Raw genomic sequence first — 16345 nt, forward strand, 5'->3', positions numbered from 1 at the left:
TCAATCAGTCCGGCCCCTTCCCCGCGGCCATTCCCCCGCATTTCCCCCCTCCTCTTCGAAAGCCCTCCAATGCACCAAGACCCTAGTGGCAGGAGTGGCGTTGTCGCATTGCAGCGACACGCAGGAGGACTAGTCTGGTCATTGGCGACGCTTTCCATATCAGGAAGTATCAGGCAATTGGCGGGGATCAGAAAGTGTCAAGCCGGATGCAAGCTCATCAACTGTCGAAAACTAGTTCGAGTTCGAACAGGGTCCGATAAAACCTCTCCAGTCAGCACTCTGTACTTGTGAGACATACACCTTCAGTGTCGAGCCTCCCTCTCAGGCTCCAAGCGATCCTGGTCGGTAGGACGCCTGAATACCACTTCCCTGTCTCCCGAGGGGTTCACCGTTGTCTCGGTCAGCTGCGGAACAAACCTGGTGCTGCATTAGAAGGAGGATAACTTTAATTTCAGGCTCTAGAAAACATGAACCATCTTTTGTTATGGAACGGATTAGCCGGTCTTGGCCATCGGGAGCGGAAATGCTACGACGGATATGAAGAGACGTCGTGCAGAAAGGGAAGACTACCGCCGTCAGTCCTACTGAGTAGGTGAATCCCACCTCACAAGGTAACACCCGGCAGAAAGACCCTCGTCACCCGATTTACCCGGAGTGTCCGTCGTGGTGAGACTTTTGCAGACTATCCTCGCTATACAGCATCACCAACCAGGATCATTCCAAGACATGACTAGCCTGACGAGAGCCCAGGGCAAGATAGGCGTCCCTAGTATTATCTCACTGATGCCTCCATAGAGGTAGCTTTGCCATCATGGAAGACTATATAAATCACCTCCCTACCCTACCATCCAGATTCATCTCTCATCCTCAGAAACAGCCTCTCTCCTCTCAAGATATTAAGAACTACAAGAATATCCACCATGTATCTCACATACATCACCCTCGTCACCCTCCTCTCACTTGCCTCAGCCGCAGTACACATCCCCCGCGATGGCACTCCCACCACCCTCACAGCCGCCGCAGTCATCAATGCCGTGGCTACCCCTTCCCCAATCCAGCCCGGCATGACCAGCAACTGTGACTCCTTCCACCTAGTATCCAGCACCGACACCTGCGTCACCATTGCCTCCAGCGCCGGTATCACACTTGCCAACTTCTACTCGTGGAATCCGGGTGTTGGCTCCGGCTGCGACACTCTCTGGCTGGGGTACTATGTCTGTACCGGAGTGAGTGACACTACCACCACTACAACCACATCTACGACTACCACCTCCACCACTACGAGTGTTACCACCCCATTGCCCACTCAAGCGGGGATGGTGAGTAACTGCGATGCCTTCTATCTGGTTGCCTCTGGGGATACCTGTACGACAGTGGCGCAGAAGAAGAGTGTGCCAGTGACGGATATTATCGCTTGGAACCCGGCAGTGGGGACGGGTTGTACTAATTTGTGGTTGGGGTACTACATCTGTGTGGGGGTGTTGTAAGGCTATGGTCGATGTGGGAGATGTGATTGATGTGTTTCTTGACAGGTGTGCCGGTTGATAGTTTGGTATGTTGGACATCGTTTTTGGACTTAGTCTAGTAGCTAGAGATTGAGTAATTGTGAACTACCTTTGTTTGATCAGCGTTACAACGGAAACACCCATTTAATCCAGTCCATACAATCCTAGTCTTCCATAGCAGGAGTCTACCAGAATAAGCCATATAGAGAAAAGCCGGCCTGAAGGATTAGATAGAGATAGCGCATAGTTATGGTGATCTTGTGACTTGACAGCATTCTGATGAAAGTAGCATTGAACCGCTGCTGTACCACCTGGTTAGCATCTCACTTGGTAGATCAGATGATGAAGATTACCAAGACCAGAGACTTCGAACATATAGATCGTAGATATTATTTAGTAACAAGTAGTAACAAGAACAATGAGATAAATACTACGTAAGCCAAAGATTCTCGTGGTGGTTCGATACCAATAGTAAAGTTATCAAGAGTAGCCCCGAGTGCGAGATCCCGAGAGACGACGTAAATGATAGACGTCAGTTTGTCACAAAGTCAAAAAGGACTTGAGTTGTAATAGAAGCTATTGTACAGAAATTGACAGACACATAGGGACATCTATCTACACCACTTCTAGAGAGGCCCATGGTGCTCAAGAAATAAGAGTCCAGTAGTTGTGGAAGCATTATGCAATGTTAAGAAGAAAAATTGTTTCAGGATCGAGTTGAAGATATAAATAAATGAAGAGACGGGAAAGAAGAGGGCTTAAACCATGGAGTAGGATTTTCTTTCTATATGTATTGTGGCATTTTTCTAAACCGAACTAACTAATACATATTCTGTCATACATATTTTGCAATTGGGATCAGGTCAAATGGAAACATGATAGTAAAATAACAGCTCAGGGGAAGAAAAAAAGAAGGAAACAAAAGTAGAGCTAAGCACAATTAGAGCACAACAACTTGAACAGGACATATTCTTTCATTCTTTCACTCCAAAAAGTAGCCTCGAGAACGGATCAAGGAACAATTGAGCAGAAAGCCAAGCATAAGCTAACGAGTGACAGGTCCGACAACTGCTGGAACCCTCGAGCAAAAGAAAAATAACAGGAAGCCGAAATGAGTGAAAGACAAAGCTAGGATTCATTGAATAGACCGGCAATCAATTTTGGGTGAAGCTTGCCTCAAAGTTCCAATGTTGGTTCTCAGCCCGGACGTTCTGGTTGGCCGCGGTTGTTCGATACCTAGATCGTGACTGGCGAGAACCACGCGAGGTACTCGGTCCTTGAGTACGCCTGGGGTAAGCGGGAGTTCTTGCAGGAGGCTGGGTGTTCGTTCGCGACGATCCACCACGCTGATAAGGAGCACCGCTCTGCCGTCGGTCAGATTCCCTACGGTGGTATGCGCGGGTGGGTGTGCCAGGCTCTTCAGGGCTGCTCCGCCGATGGCTGCGGCGGGGAGTTGGGGTCAGAGTAGCAGAAGACTCGACTGAAGGAGAGGTGCTCGCATTGGAACATGGTGTTTGGTTTGGCGATAGGAAATAATCGTCTTCCGGCTCTATGTACGTATCGTCTGCGTGCTTGTCCGCCTCGAGATTTGGCATAACCAAATGTGGAAAGAGGTTGCGGCGGTCCTTCTCGACTGCTGTGCATATGTTGCTGAGATATCTATAGCGCTGTCTGAATATCAAGTTAGTATCCATGGCTTGAAGAATCATGAACTGGAATAGTAGATAGCAACTTACCTCGCAGTATCAGCAGAATAGCGATCATCTCCTCTTTTCTTCACTAGCTTCTCGAATACGTGCTTTGAGAGGGTTCCTTCGTTCAAAGCTTGGATCATTCCTCTCAGTAGCATGCAATCTTCAATGTAATTCCACGAGATTGGAGACCGTCTATTTATTGATGGGGTGCGCGGGGGCGTCTCAGGTCTGTTCCTGGTTTGCCGTCTCGAAGAGTTTCGGGGCATAGTGATATGCAGGTGGCTTTACCACGAGAAGAGAGTGGGAGTTGAGAAAGGCTAACTAACGGTCAAGTCTTGGTGAAGTATGAAAACTGAACGGGTACGGATTGTGTCTTATAGGGTAGCCTGAGGAAAGCTTTTCAGCCCACACGATGTGGGAAGTCCTGGTAGTCTAAAGCACTTTTGCATTTTTTTTTTTTCAAGTTGATGTATAGACATCGACCTACTTGCTTTGAGTGGCTGGTAAAGACACAAGTTCTATGTCTGTCCCAGACTGCAGTCTGCTGTGCTCTGGCCAACTGGTGAGCAGGTTAAACGCAGGCACCGAGCAAAATCTGTGGGTGATATATCCGATATACCATGAATGGGTCTTCCTACTTGACGGCTGAGTCGGGAAGTGGGTCTTCAAGCAGGTACTCTGGACTGAAACATCCTTTTGAATGTGATCTGTATAGGTGGGGCTTACAGGACTCAAGCTGAGTGATATGTCAACAGTTGTATACTTACTGTACGGAGTATGCATAATTCTTCTGACTGACTGGAAGGCACAGTCGGCGGATTCGGATTCGAGAAGTTGAACCTCAACTGATCCGATAGACTAAGCACTGACAGTGTCAGGGTACAATACTTCCTAGATATGTGAGTAATCATATCAGCGGGCTCTTGACTACTAAGTACACCAGTAACCGCCGTAGGCGATCAGCTCGTTTGAACAAACTGACAGGCCGATGACTTTCGGACGCCATGGACCGGCTCGAGCCGCCTTCTGCAAAAATCCCAGCAGATCCTCAATTCGATCACTGCTTGGGATCGTTAAAACGCAGCCAATAAACTCCGACATGCATCTATTTTCTTACAGTACGCCATGTAGCAGTTACTCCCCGTATACGTAAGTACTACACCAAGCTGTCCTAGCAGGTGATAATGTATGCTAATGTATTCAGGCCCTAACTCGGCTATAGAGCGTTGAATCTGGGCCGCTTTCGACCGCGGCAAAAGTAGCGTCCGCCCGATCTCGGCCCGGCTTGCATGACAGAACCTTGTTCGAGGTTATTCTACTCTCATCTTCGTTTTACGGTTATGCCTCCAGTCTTCGAGCCAATGCCCCTTAACGAGCCAGCAGCTGCTTCGGTCAGAGAGTCAGGAAGCAAGCGACTCGGCGCGAAGCAACCCGTGAGTGGAACTCCACAACTTTCTGCCGACCACCCCGGCCTTCACAATACATCGCACACACAATCCCTGTTCCAACATCGGCTTGGGCGGCTCCAAGCTAAATTCTTGCGCCGAATCAATCCCCTCCAGGACAAGGGTACTCCATCTGGCCCTGGAGTTGCTGGCTAGCCACCTTTTTCTTTCCCGCCTAGCTTATCAGACGATGTGCTTCCCCGCGCTCCATTGGATCTATCAACTTCATCTGCGTATTTTTAGCGTGCAACCACAAATCCTACACTGTGTATTTCGTACCCTGGTATGGTGTATTGTACAAGTTATATTCGCACTCGATCTATCCAATACCTCCCTCAATTCCAGAGATCGAACTCGAATTGTGCAGATTAACTACGCCTACAGTTTACATTCTTCCCCCTCCTCTTCGCTGCTTAATCCCTGTCTATAGCTTCACCGCCAGGAGATCGAAGTGATCGGACTTTGCGTTGGGGACTGTTTCCAATGCCGCGGGAGGTTTGGTGTTTCAGCATCCCCAAATCTCGACACAGGAGGCTAGCGCATGCTGCATTTACGGACTCACGGAGGGGATCGTGACTGAGATGCTTGGTTGCCTTGATGAAAACTTCCGATCCCAGGGAGAACCAGAGACTACACCGGCCGTATCCTTAGTAATAATTTTGTCACTTGAAACCGGTGCCCTAGTAGGTCTTTGGCTGGATCTAGACTGTAGCTGAATTTTCCGTTTTATTATATCACTTAACTTTGTTCTGCTGTGGTTCCAGCCAGGTCGGTGGCCCACAATCATGACTTTACGGGTCGTTGCCATGGAGAGGCTGCAAGAGTCCGTATACTGTGGACATGGGTTGCGTGCTGATGCTTCGTAATTCAGGACATCTAAGACTACCTTCTTAGTGTACTCTCCTACGCCGAGATTTTTGTCATGTCCCAATGGTTGCCCCATGCTCTATGAAGATATCCTGTAGAAGACCCAGATAAGGCGTATTCCCTGACTTCTCCGCCAAGTCCAACTCGTCGAAAGCCTCTCAGCTAGTCACACCAGGGCCCAGTGCTCCAACTCCCCTGCTTCTTATCGGAATGGCTGCTATTGACCTTGAAAGGCGGCCAGTAAAAATACTTTGCAGCGTATAGTGAGCTGGTAAACCCTCTACAGCTCCCCTTTCCGACAGCGCGGCAGGAAAAGCATTCTTAATGTCCAAATATGCCTGAAAGTTGTGGCGAGCGCTCTAATGTAGCTGGAGAACTAGCCAGTTCGCTCGTTGCAGTATGTCAAGATTAGTCCGTGCTCCCCAGATTAATGGCGGAGGTACTGACCCATCCTTCGAATAGAAACCTATAATCTCATGGACGTACTCTGCTGTATTAACTGAGGGACTGATATACTTCGACAGTAGTATCACCTATCCAGTATGACTGGTTGGCTGTTGAATGCATTCTGAACGTCTTTCTCAGTCTCGCGGCACAGATTATTTAAGCCCCTACTTGATGAATAAGTAGTCTAGCTAACTATGCTTTTCGTGGAGTGACACAGCGAAGGCGATCCCACACCCGCTATCAAGATAAGTCACCACTATCAATGTTACCTCAGTCCCATACTGGCCATCTCGACGTTCATGGTTGACTGTCACTCCCCGTATCCTCTATATGCTTCCAGTTGCAAAAGCCAAAAGCAATGGGTACCCGACTTGACCCCATCGGGTACGTCACCATTAGTGACTGTCCACAACACACGCAAGACCAACAACAACAACCCCATCACCTTCCTGAACTGGTCTATTCCGAAGAGCCGAATGCAGATGTCCAGGCGATCTAATCGAAATCCCGGCTACCGGCATGAATGAAACCTTGTTCGAGCTGCCGCGTGTTCCGTTCATCCAAGGTCACCGCCACACCGTCCGAGCAACAGAGGGTCCGATCAGTCAAACGACCAACCACCAGCTGAAAATTATGAGTGAACCCTGAACGAGGCAATTTCAAATCGGTGCTCGGTATGTTGTATTTCTTCTAACCGAGGCAATTGTGCTTGGTTCCTTTGTTTACCTCTGCTGCCTGTTGTCACTTGCCCGCCCGATTGCTGGAGAATTATCTCCAGATACCCAGGTATAGAGACATGATGAAAGTGGCGTCAGCATGATCACAGTCACACGAACAGCCTTCCTCTTCCCCTTTCGCGTCTACTGCACCCCGCGCGTAAGATCTCTAGCTTATAAGCTCCCCCGGATCCTCGCCCCAGGATCCTTCTCCCCACCAACACCAGCATCAGAATCCTTCTCTCCACTCTACTCCCCTTACCCCAAACATAAGCACAATGACCCACTCAACCACCCCAGTCGACGTCCCTCGCGACGCCCAGCGCGTCTTCGAAGTGATCAAAAATCAAGGCATTGCCCTCATCCCCGGCAGCATCGGCTACGGCCTGGTGGCCAGCGACCCAGCAGCCCTGGACCGCCTCTTCACAACGAAGCGCCGCAAACCACACAAGAAGCACGCCATGATCGGAAGCTACGCGCTCCATCAAGAAATTCACATCCTCCCGGCCCGCGAAGAGTCCATGGTTCGGACCTTAACCGTGGATCTAGATGTGCCCGTCGGCGTCGCGGCCCCGTTTCGGCCCGACCACCCAATCATCCAGAAACTTGGCCCTGAGTTGCTCTCACGCTGCACGCACGACGGCACCCTTTCCATGCTAGTCAATGGAGGACCCTTCCAGGAGGAACTCATTCGGTTGTGTCATGCAGCGGGATTACCACTGCTCGGTTCGTCGGCCAATATCTCAGGGTCGGGGATGAAGGTCCGCATTGAGGATATTGAGCCCGAGATAGTGGAGGCCGCGGATATCGTGATCGATTATGGGAAGCGCACGTTTAGTGTGCCGCGGGCGTCATCGACAATTATCAACTTCCGGGATATGAAGCTCGTGCGGTATGGCGCTTGCTATGATGTGATTCAGGACGTATTGAAGAAGTTCTATGGTGTCGAGCTGCCGGAAGATCCGGGCAAGGAGGAGTTATTTTCGGGACATGTTGATGTTCAGCAGGCGACTGTGTATTGAGAACGCACTTCCTTTACTATACTATGCTCTATATACCGAGTGTATACATGAACAAACCTACACCCGTAACCTTATAAGACATCCTAATCATACCGATAACAGTAGTCCCCCCCAAACACATCCATAACCTCCTCCACCCTCCTCGGCTCATCCAACACCCCAAATTCCATCACCGTATCCAGTGTCACCACCGGCGCCCCAGGCGGGTCATGCACGACCGTCGTCCCATTCACAGCCCCTTTCCTCTCCTCCCAATCCCCCCACTGCCACAACGTCCACACTCTATCCACCATAGCATGATGCAAAAAGAACACAGGGTCCTGCGCCGACGCAAAAGTGTCCAACATATTCGCCCCCACACTCGCATGCCCGCCCTCATGAGCCCCCGCATACCCATTCGCACTTGGACTCATCAGCTCTAAGAACTCCTGGAGATCGGCGGCCGCAATCATGTCGTCCACTTTGTCCTGGGTGTTCAGGGCAGCCAGCCAGTCCGTCGTGAAGTTCCGAGTGAGACAGCGTGGGTTGTAGGCAAAAGCGTTGGCGGGGAGGTCGCCGTAGGGGATTACTTGCGAGAGGGAGAAGGGGCCGAGGTGCATGACCCAGGTCGAGAGTGGGCCGGTGGTTACGCAGCCGCCACCGGTGCCGGGCGATGGGCAGGGAGAGATGTTTAAGGGGCATAGGGTGGAAGTGTTGTTCTGGGGTGAGCCGTTGCCAGAGAGGGAGGTGGGGGATCCATCAAAGAGGGGGGTGGCGGTTAGGTTGGTGGTTAGGGGCCAGTTCCAGTATCTGGAGGGATGATTAGGGAGTTAAGAGGGAAAATTGGTTGGGGAGGGATGGGGAGAGAGCTTACGGAACACTTCCTTGGTAGTTGCATTCGTCTTGGAGGGCTTTTTCGTAGAGGTGGAGGAAGTGTCGGTGCCAAGGGAGGAGGAGGCCGTCGTTGTGGATGTGCAGGGTGTAGTTGATGTGCGTGCTGGATGTTCGTTAGATGAGGGCTAGGCTAGAATAGGTGGTGGGGGTTGTACACTTACGCTACGAAGTCATCGTGGCGGTCTCGTACACCTGGGTATTGGTCGTTGGGGAGGAGTGCTGGACGCCCTCGTAGGCACCAGACTGCGTCGATATAGTCGGTTCTTTCTTGAGTGGTCAAGTCACCCCTGGTGATGTTAGCTTTGAGGTGGGAGGAAGGGTGTAGGACGCGATGTACCAGTCTTTGCGGCTGCTGGCCTGTGAAGGACGGCATTGATCGGTTGCAGTTGAGGCCACCAGGACCGGGAGAAGAAGTACAGAATACCATGCACGCATTGTATTCTACTTAAATTATAAAGCATCACTTGGTGTTGGAGTCAAGGATTATGGGAATCTCCCCGAAGGGTACTATAGCATCACTTATATACCCATGGCAGAAGTCTGTAAGCCAGATCCTTCGGCTTTTGATAAGATGTCCCCATCCATATGAGAATCTGTGGATACCGCACGCAGTCCCTGGTATTGGCGCAGCCGAGCCGCCAATCGGTTCGCCTCCTGGTCAGATCATCAGGGACGGTGCCTGTACTGGAATGCTGAGCACAGGATGAATCGGGCATGACGTTTCCTTGTAATCACAATGTGCCACATTTCTTTGGCGTACTCCAGACTGAACAGCCGATGGTTCAGTTACCGAAAATAGATCTAACACTAGATAAACTTGCTTTGGCGCATCATGGCATGCTCGAAGTCTGTTGCTTTGACCAGAATAAGTTCGAATATAAGGTGCCATGGTATCTTGGCAAGATGCCGCTAAACTAACTTGAAGACACTATCGAATTCTTCTGCTCTTGTTTAAGCCTTGATTGCGGTTCAGCTGATGTATGCATGAAGTATAGAAAAGCCACTGCGTCAATGCTTTATGCATCTTAGGTATGGCTCTACATGGGTAGCATGTGGCAGCTTGCCGCATAAGCTCTCGAGATTCTCACGAATGGTAGAAAGCTATCTCCTACTGTCACATATATGGAGTCTTCAAGACCATACGTACAACAGTAAGAAATGAACCATCAAGACCATAGCTGTAGCCAGATGTTGTTAACAGCCATGAGTGCTAGCTTTTTTCTGGAACATCGTATCAGGTTAATAGTGATGGCTCGTAAATGTCCAGCTTGGGGGCATTCCTCAACGGCACTTTGGGTCTAACAACCCCTTCGACTATATCAGCATACAACCAACTGATTACTCGAGCATAATATACGATCGCGAACTCTGAGGCGCCGCTAAACCCCACCAGGGCAACGTGGGCAACAGGGGCATCAGGTAAAGGACATTACGTGGTAGCGTTGAATTGTGTATAGATTCTCACCTCCAGTCCTATTGAGAGCCCCTTGAAGGGCGGAATGTCCGCTACGCTGTTTTTCATAAGAGGGGCACCCCTTGCATCAAGGTTCACGCTGCAAGGGCGCGGATCTCTCCATCCACAACTACTCATCTCCCCTCAACAACACGCTAGGATCGCGGTTGAAGCAAGGGGCTATCCGGGAACAACACAGCGATAGTTCGTGTCCGATATCTGCGCCTAATTAGCTTCGACAATGTGGCTATGGCGCCTTTACTTTCTATTCATGCCTCGTGGTATGCTTTGGCTCTCCAATGTAATCTTTGGGGCGGTTCAAAAATAGCAGGAACTTGCGGGTGTTCGGGTAAGTTGATGAGCCTATGAACAACGGATAGGACCCTCTGGTTGATGTGGTGAAGGCCCTTCCAACAAATCTTAGATGACAGAGAATTGAGATAAGTTTACACTTGGTTTTACTTCACGAAGACATATATAGAAAAAAAAAAAAGCCTAAGTGGCCTATCTGCCTACAGCACATCCTCAGCACTAGCCACCCATACACGATAAGCTACCTCTGTATTGGATGGAACTGAAGCGATAGGAAGAACCGACGTCATACCCAAAGATAGCGCTATCTTCATTTAATGCGACTAACCCGCCAAATCCAAGATTCCATTGCGCGACGACCATGCGACCGTTCAATGGCAATCACTCCACACCCTCAAAAAACCTCCTCCCAAGCAATGAAGAAACAGCCAATCCATACCCCAGTCACCCAACGTCTTATTACACCTAGTCAGCATCGCTGTTTGTCTGCCGAGTGGTGATATGAATGGCGTGACTTGACAGTCCGTGCCACCATCCCGGCACGGAGGATAAAAGCCCGCGGGAGGAACAGGGCTGATGATTAGGGCCCGAATCTACCCCTCACTATCACTCCTCTTTTCTAATCATTTTTCAACCTTCTCATTGTAAATCCATTACAATCATCGATACCATGTCATACCCCTTCGAAGCCATCGGTATCATCTCCATCGGGGAGATGGGTCTGGGCATAGCCCAGCTCCTGATCGCCCATCATTACCGAGTCCTGACCTATGCGGCCGATCGGAGGTACTATAATCAGTATTCCCCCTCCAAATTGACATCGCAGCTAACCGCAATTCCCCACAGCGAAGCCACCCAACGCCGAGCATGGGAAGCAGGCATTGAGCTCCGTCCCTCGATGCAAGACCTGGTCGACCAGAGCGACTGCCTCCTCTCCATCGTTCCACCACGGGACGCACTCGCAACCGCCCGGCGCATCGTGGAAGCATCGTCCGCGCGGCCCTCGGTCCGCGATACCCCGCTATGGGTGATTGATCTGAATGCCGTGTCGCCAAAGACAGCGCGCGAGATAGAAGCACTCATTACTGAAGCAAGTGGGACATCATCATCATCTTACCTCCGGTACATCGACGGAGGCATCGTGGGTGGCCCACCGCGGCCATTGCAGCCAACCAACCCCAACGAACCAGCTTGGCATTGTCCCAGCTTGATAGTCTCCGGTCCCGGTAAACTCCCAGACGAGAAGTTATCTCGCACACTGAATATCAAACATATCTCGGACCGGATTGGTGTAGCGACCGGGTTGAAGATGTGCTTTGCTTCTCTGACGAAGGGGTTTTTCGCGTTGGCTATTCAGTCGTTTACTACGGCGCATTCGATGGGTGTGCTTCCGCAGCTGCAAGAATTGATGGAGGAGTATAATGCGGCGACGCTGCGGATAGCGGAGAAGGGGGTGGTAGGGATGCCGCCGAAGGCGTATCGGTGGGTGAGGGAGATGAAGGAAATCGGAGATACGATGAGGGATGACGGGGGGTTTGAAAGTGATTTGTATGGGTGATCCAAATACCTCCTGTATAGTCATGGTAATTATGATGCTGACGGGCCAACTTCTGTGTTTTAGGTTCTACGCCGTGGCTCAGGTGTATCAAACCGTCGCGGATGATCCTATCCTGGGGCAAGAGAAGCCGGATGATCGACAGCGGGGGAAGACGGTCGAGGACGTGGTGGAGTGTTTGGATAAGAGCTTGAAGGTGAAGAAGGATTGATTGACTCCATCGACGAATTATATGTATGTATGTATGTATGTATGCATTCTATTGCTTCTTTTGAATATATCATATCCATACTATGGATATCATGCGTTCATAGCTTGACTGGGTGGGTACCTCTCACTTTCAATCCCAGTGATAACCTGAATTGTGTGATATCTTCCGAATACAGGACTTTTCCTAGCCTATGGCGTAGTACAACTCACCGCCGCTACAGCAACGACATCCACAGAGAATGGATTGACTAACCATCCAGGTCGATCAATTCGCCCCCGCACTTGCTAACCCGTGCATACTACTGCGATTCAACCATAGTGTGGATCTTTCAGGTCCACTCTGGAGAAGTGACCTGCAGCTCTAAGTGTCTTTTACCGATTGACTGTCTCCAACGGGATGCTTTGCAGCTGCACGTTCCCACTTGACCTATCGGTATGGCTCCAGTCCGTTGATCGACACAGAGAGAGGGGTAAAAGACAGAAAAAAAAAAGAAATAAAAACAGGAATAGAAGGCGTGAAGCAAGTGTGACATCCACATGGCAGCAAGTAGACTCTCTCCACTTGCCTGACTAGGGTGGGTGTGGCTTTGAGGAATTGTCTGCGGGTTCAGTCCACATTGTGTGCTGGGAAATGCCTGAGGCTAGGGGAATATTGTGGGGGTGGTGATAGTAACTGCCTTAGGCTACGTGTATAAGTTGAAAGTCTGGAAAAGTGCTAGGAAGAGCCCAGGAAGATGGACCTATTAAAGTTGTATGGAAAATGTAATATGAAGGCACAAGTGTTTAAAATTCTGTCACGCAAGGATGCCCGATGGCATCCTGTTTTGCACTGGTATCACTAAAACTAAGTAACAGAAGAGTAAAAAAAGCAAGGGGGGAATAATAACGATTAGAACTCCCTAGACCGTGGTTTCAGAGAGAGCCGGCTATGCTCTAAAATCGCGTAGCAGGTATCAAAAAGCGTGTAAATGCTTCCAAACATTTTATATTCATGACCATGCAAAAGATCCCATGCTTCACCCTTACTCCGACTCGCGGGCGGAGTTGGAGCCCGAGACCTCGGCGGTGGTAACCTTCTCCTCGTCGCTGGCACCTCCGAAGCCGTACTCGATGGCCTTCTGCTCGACTTCGTCGTCGGTGAGCTTGGGCAGCTCGTGGGCAGCGCGCACGTAGCTGACGTTCTCGGTGTAACCCTTGGCGAAGATGATATCGATCTCCTCCAGAGAGCGGTTGGCGGTCTCGGGGTAGAAGAACCAGATGAAGGGGATGAACAGACCGTTCAAGACGGCGAAGAACAAGTAGGTACCCCAGCCAATGTGGGAGACCATGACGGGGGTGATCATGACAATCAGGAAGTTGAAGAGCCAGTTGCTGCAGGTCGAGACAGCGTTGGCCTTGGCACGAGTCTTGATGGGGGACAGCTCAGCAGGGTACAACCAGGGCAGAGGCAACCAAGCGGCACCGAAAGCGGCCATGTAGAGGAACAGACCGAAGACAGCACCCTTGGCAGTCTCCTGGTCACCAGGGATCAAACAGGCAAAGGTGATAACCATGGCAATGCACTGAAGGAAGGATCCACCCAGGAAGAGCTTGCGACGACCGATCTTCTCAATGAAGAACCAGGAGAAGGTGGCAAAAATGGCATAGACAATCATGTTGACACCACCAATGACCAGGGAGAAGTTCTCAGTCTCGTGAAGGGAATCCTCGAGCAACACAGGCAGGTAGTAGATGACAGCGTTGCAACCACCGAGCTGCTGGAAAATCTGCGAGGAGGAACCGATGACCATACGACGGAAGTGTTGGGAGCGGCCACCAGTGAGAAGGTCACGATATCCGACGTCCTTGCCAGCGGCGTTCGAACTGGAGCTGAGTGTTAGCGACTTGTGCCACGCGTCATCCACCTTTTTTTTTTTTTTTTTTTTTTTTTTCCTTGGCAAACTTACGCTCTGATGGAGTCAACGACCAGCTGCTTCTGGAGCTGGGTCTCGTGGTCGTGGATCTCCCAACCACCCAGGGCGGCAAGCACGTACTCACCCTCCTGGACGCGGTCCTTGGAGATGAGGTAACGGGGGGAGTCGGGAAGGAACCACATGCCGACGATGATGATGAGACCGAAGAAGATCTGGAAAGCAATGGGGAAACGCCACACCAGGTCCTTGTTACCGAAGTGGGCACCGTAGTCAATCCAGTAGGCAATCGCAGTACCGATGGCAATGATACCACCCTCGATACAGATGAGCAGACCACGGTTGCTAGTCTTGGAGCACTCGGCCTGGTAGGTCGGGATAGTGGAAGTGTTCATGCCGTTACCGATACCGGTGATGACACGACCAATGAAGAACTGCAGAAGAGGAATGTGACCGGCATACGAGGTGACCTGAATGACGACACCGATAATCATGACAATGGCACCGGAGAAGATCATCCATTTACGTCCAGTCTTGTCACCGAAGAAGAGCGCGAACATAGCGCCCACCAGACAACCTATGCGACGAGGCGCGTTAGAATGGGAGTTCCGCGATTGTAATTCGTTAGGGAGATTTGCGACTAACCTAATTCATAAACGGATGTAACCAAGGCCTGCATGGTAGAGTTGTTCTTGGTGGCAGTGAAGAGGTCTTCGAACGCGGTATCACTGATAATACCGGACATGACACCCTCTAGAGGTATGAGATTAGCATGTGAACGGGATGGCTAGATCGGGGATAGCCGGCGAGGGAGACTCACGATCATAACCGAACAGCAAGAAACCCATCGTCGCAATTGTCGAGATGGCCAGGGACAGTTTCCTGCCCGACAGGCCAGCGTAGGTCGGCGCCATTGTGAAGTGATGCTATGCGAAAGAAGAATTGTTGTTGTCGAGATGTATGACCAATGGATGAGGACAATGGTCAATGAATCTGGGGAGCGATCGAACACTTAAGTTGACTCGCTCACTTCTCCTAAAGAGGACTCCTGTCGCGTTGCTCCTTTTGTTTGATGTCTTGGTCGAAAGGAGGAGGAGTTGTGATGTGACACAAGAAAGAGAAGAAAAAAATATAAACAGGACTGGAGCCAACGCGGAGAAGACGGGGGGAAGAAGGGGGGTTATCTACTTTCTCGAAGACGACAGGCCTGTCGGTTGTGGCAAGCATGCATGTTGGCCGACAATCTCTTATCCCCCGAACTGAACTAAAACTAACTAACTGGAGAGGAGGAGGAGGAGGAGAAGGAGGAGGAGGGAGAGCTCCACCAAGCTACGCAGACCCATATTGAGCCGTACCATTGTTTGTTTTGTGGAGCAGGGGACCGGATGCATCAATAACGCTGGGTTAAGCATCTTTTTTGGCGCAGTCCCGTGGCCCACTTGTGGATGCGCTGGAAATGCAGTGAGCAATGACATCACGCAGCCCGGTCTTGGTGCCTTTTCCCCCTTGGGTAATCTAAAAAGGATATTTAATAAGAAAAATTCAATATTTTGTTTTATTTATTAAACCAGCGGAAAAAGAAAAGCAAAAAATCGAAAAGAAAAATCCAAAGCAGTAAAATTCGGGAAAAAAGAAAGGTTCGAACACAGCGAAAAAAGGGGGAACCATACATACTGGTCTCATTTATCCACGGATTGTACACAGATACTTAGTCTAACATTCGGGTCGGCACCTGTATCTTCTTATTGGCCATTCAGTCCTTTGAGTAAGTTAAGTACTACAATGTACAAAGTACAGCACAGGTCAGATTCTCTCATTCTCCTATTCTACCACCAAGGTGACAGAAAATCTTTTTCCACTCCATTCAATATCCATCCCTCCCTTCTGGGCTGACGGATGGCTTCACACCATCTTCTCCTCCACCACCATCCACTATCATCATCATCATCATCATCATCATCATCAACCAACTAAGTACCACCAACCCGAGGACACCGTGCGGCTCCACTTTTCCATGATCCTGCCCTGAAAAAGCCGCCAGCCTATGAGAGCGGACGTGCGCGCACGCCCTGGCCAATCGTTGCCGCGCCCGTCCATCGTTGCGGGAACCTGAGCCCAAACGTGGAGCTGACCGCGCAGGGCTGACCTGCCTATTTGGTAACCCTCGTTGTCCGAAGGTAGCAACTTAAGCGAGGGAAGGAAAGGCATCGCCAAAATCCCACGGGGAAGTTCGCCTAACTCTCAGTGAGTTAGTTAGTTAAGCTAGATTGGATGTTGGCTGAATAATCTTCGCCCATCGTATTATGTGTACGTGCTTTGCACTGTAGCCGGGCTGA

The 16345-nt window shown here is 50.4% G+C and overlaps 6 protein-coding genes across 6 annotated transcripts; 3 read left to right on the forward strand and 3 right to left on the reverse strand.

The window, feature by feature from the left end:
- Window positions 1-539: 539 nt before the first annotated feature.
- BO87DRAFT_222770 (LysM peptidoglycan-binding domain-containing protein) lies at window positions 540-1588 on the forward strand. Its single transcript, XM_025618699.1, has one exon. The coding sequence runs from the start codon at window positions 921-923 to the stop codon at window positions 1485-1487; it is 567 nt and encodes a 188-aa protein (XP_025482656.1). The 5' UTR covers window positions 540-920; the 3' UTR covers window positions 1488-1588.
- A 773-nt stretch (window positions 1589-2361) lies between these two features.
- On the reverse strand, window positions 2362-3465 carry BO87DRAFT_452036 (uncharacterized protein; the record flags this gene model as incomplete). Its single annotated transcript, XM_025628482.1, has 2 exons — window positions 2362-3176; window positions 3242-3465. The coding sequence occupies 2 exons, from the start codon at window positions 3463-3465 to the stop codon at window positions 2660-2662; spliced, it is 741 nt and encodes a 246-aa protein (XP_025482657.1). The 3' UTR covers window positions 2362-2659.
- A 3430-nt stretch (window positions 3466-6895) lies between these two features.
- BO87DRAFT_374211 (uncharacterized protein) lies at window positions 6896-7754 on the forward strand. Its single transcript, XM_025622734.1, has one exon. The coding sequence runs from the start codon at window positions 6953-6955 to the stop codon at window positions 7694-7696; it is 744 nt and encodes a 247-aa protein (XP_025482658.1). The 5' UTR covers window positions 6896-6952; the 3' UTR covers window positions 7697-7754.
- A 25-nt stretch (window positions 7755-7779) lies between these two features.
- BO87DRAFT_329306 (tyrosinase family protein) lies at window positions 7780-9042 on the reverse strand (the record flags this gene model as incomplete). Its single annotated transcript, XM_025620252.1, has 4 exons — window positions 8907-9042; window positions 8731-8856; window positions 8550-8672; window positions 7780-8485 (listed from the first exon to the last, which is right to left on the reverse strand). Exons 1-4 carry the CDS (start codon window positions 9002-9004, stop codon window positions 7780-7782), a joined length of 1053 nt encoding a protein of 350 aa, XP_025482659.1. The 5' UTR covers window positions 9005-9042.
- A 1896-nt stretch (window positions 9043-10938) lies between these two features.
- Window positions 10939-12129, forward strand: BO87DRAFT_374212 (phosphogluconate dehydrogenase). Its single transcript, XM_025622735.1, has 3 exons — window positions 10939-11120; window positions 11181-11882; window positions 11956-12129. The coding sequence occupies exons 1-3, from the start codon at window positions 11005-11007 to the stop codon at window positions 12098-12100; spliced, it is 963 nt and encodes a 320-aa protein (XP_025482660.1). The 5' UTR covers window positions 10939-11004; the 3' UTR covers window positions 12101-12129.
- Window positions 12130-12867: 738 nt separating this feature from the next.
- BO87DRAFT_374214 (monosaccharide transporter) lies at window positions 12868-15348 on the reverse strand. Its single transcript, XM_025622736.1, has 4 exons — window positions 14830-15348; window positions 14655-14762; window positions 14046-14586; window positions 12868-13962 (listed from the first exon to the last, which is right to left on the reverse strand). Exons 1-4 carry the CDS (start codon window positions 14921-14923, stop codon window positions 13122-13124), a joined length of 1584 nt encoding a protein of 527 aa, XP_025482661.1. The 5' UTR covers window positions 14924-15348; the 3' UTR covers window positions 12868-13121.
- Window positions 15349-16345: the final 997 nt, after the last annotated feature.

Source organism: Aspergillus neoniger (assembly GCF_003184625.1).
Source record: "Aspergillus neoniger CBS 115656 unplaced genomic scaffold BO87scaffold_7, whole genome shotgun sequence".
NCBI lineage: Eukaryota > Fungi > Ascomycota > Eurotiomycetes > Eurotiales > Aspergillaceae > Aspergillus > Aspergillus neoniger.

Bases quoted from the DNA above. Each gene is read 5' to 3' on its own strand.
- BO87DRAFT_222770 (XM_025618699.1), top strand. From the start codon at position 921: ATGTATCTCACATACATCACCCTCGTCACCCTCCTCTCACTTGCCTCA.
- BO87DRAFT_374214 (XM_025622736.1), bottom strand. From the start codon at position 14,923: ATGGCGCCGACCTACGCTGGCCTGTCGGGCAGGAAACTGTCCCTGGCC. The intron at 14,763-14,829 runs GTGAGTCTCCCT...TCATACCTCTAG, and splicing joins CTTGCTGTTCGGTTATGATC to AGGGTGTCATGTCCGGTATT. The intron at 13,963-14,045 runs GTAAGTTTGCCA...ACTCAGCTCCAG, and splicing joins GTCGTTGACTCCATCAGAGC to TTCGAACGCCGCTGGCAAGG.
- BO87DRAFT_374212 (XM_025622735.1), top strand. From the start codon at position 11,005: ATGTCATACCCCTTCGAAGCCATCGGTATCATCTCCATCGGGGAGATG. The intron at 11,121-11,180 runs GTACTATAATCA...AATTCCCCACAG, and splicing joins ACCTATGCGGCCGATCGGAG to CGAAGCCACCCAACGCCGAG. The intron at 11,883-11,955 runs GTATGGGTGATC...TCTGTGTTTTAG, and splicing joins GGGGGGTTTGAAAGTGATTT to GTTCTACGCCGTGGCTCAGG.
- BO87DRAFT_374211 (XM_025622734.1), top strand. From the start codon at position 6,953: ATGACCCACTCAACCACCCCAGTCGACGTCCCTCGCGACGCCCAGCGC.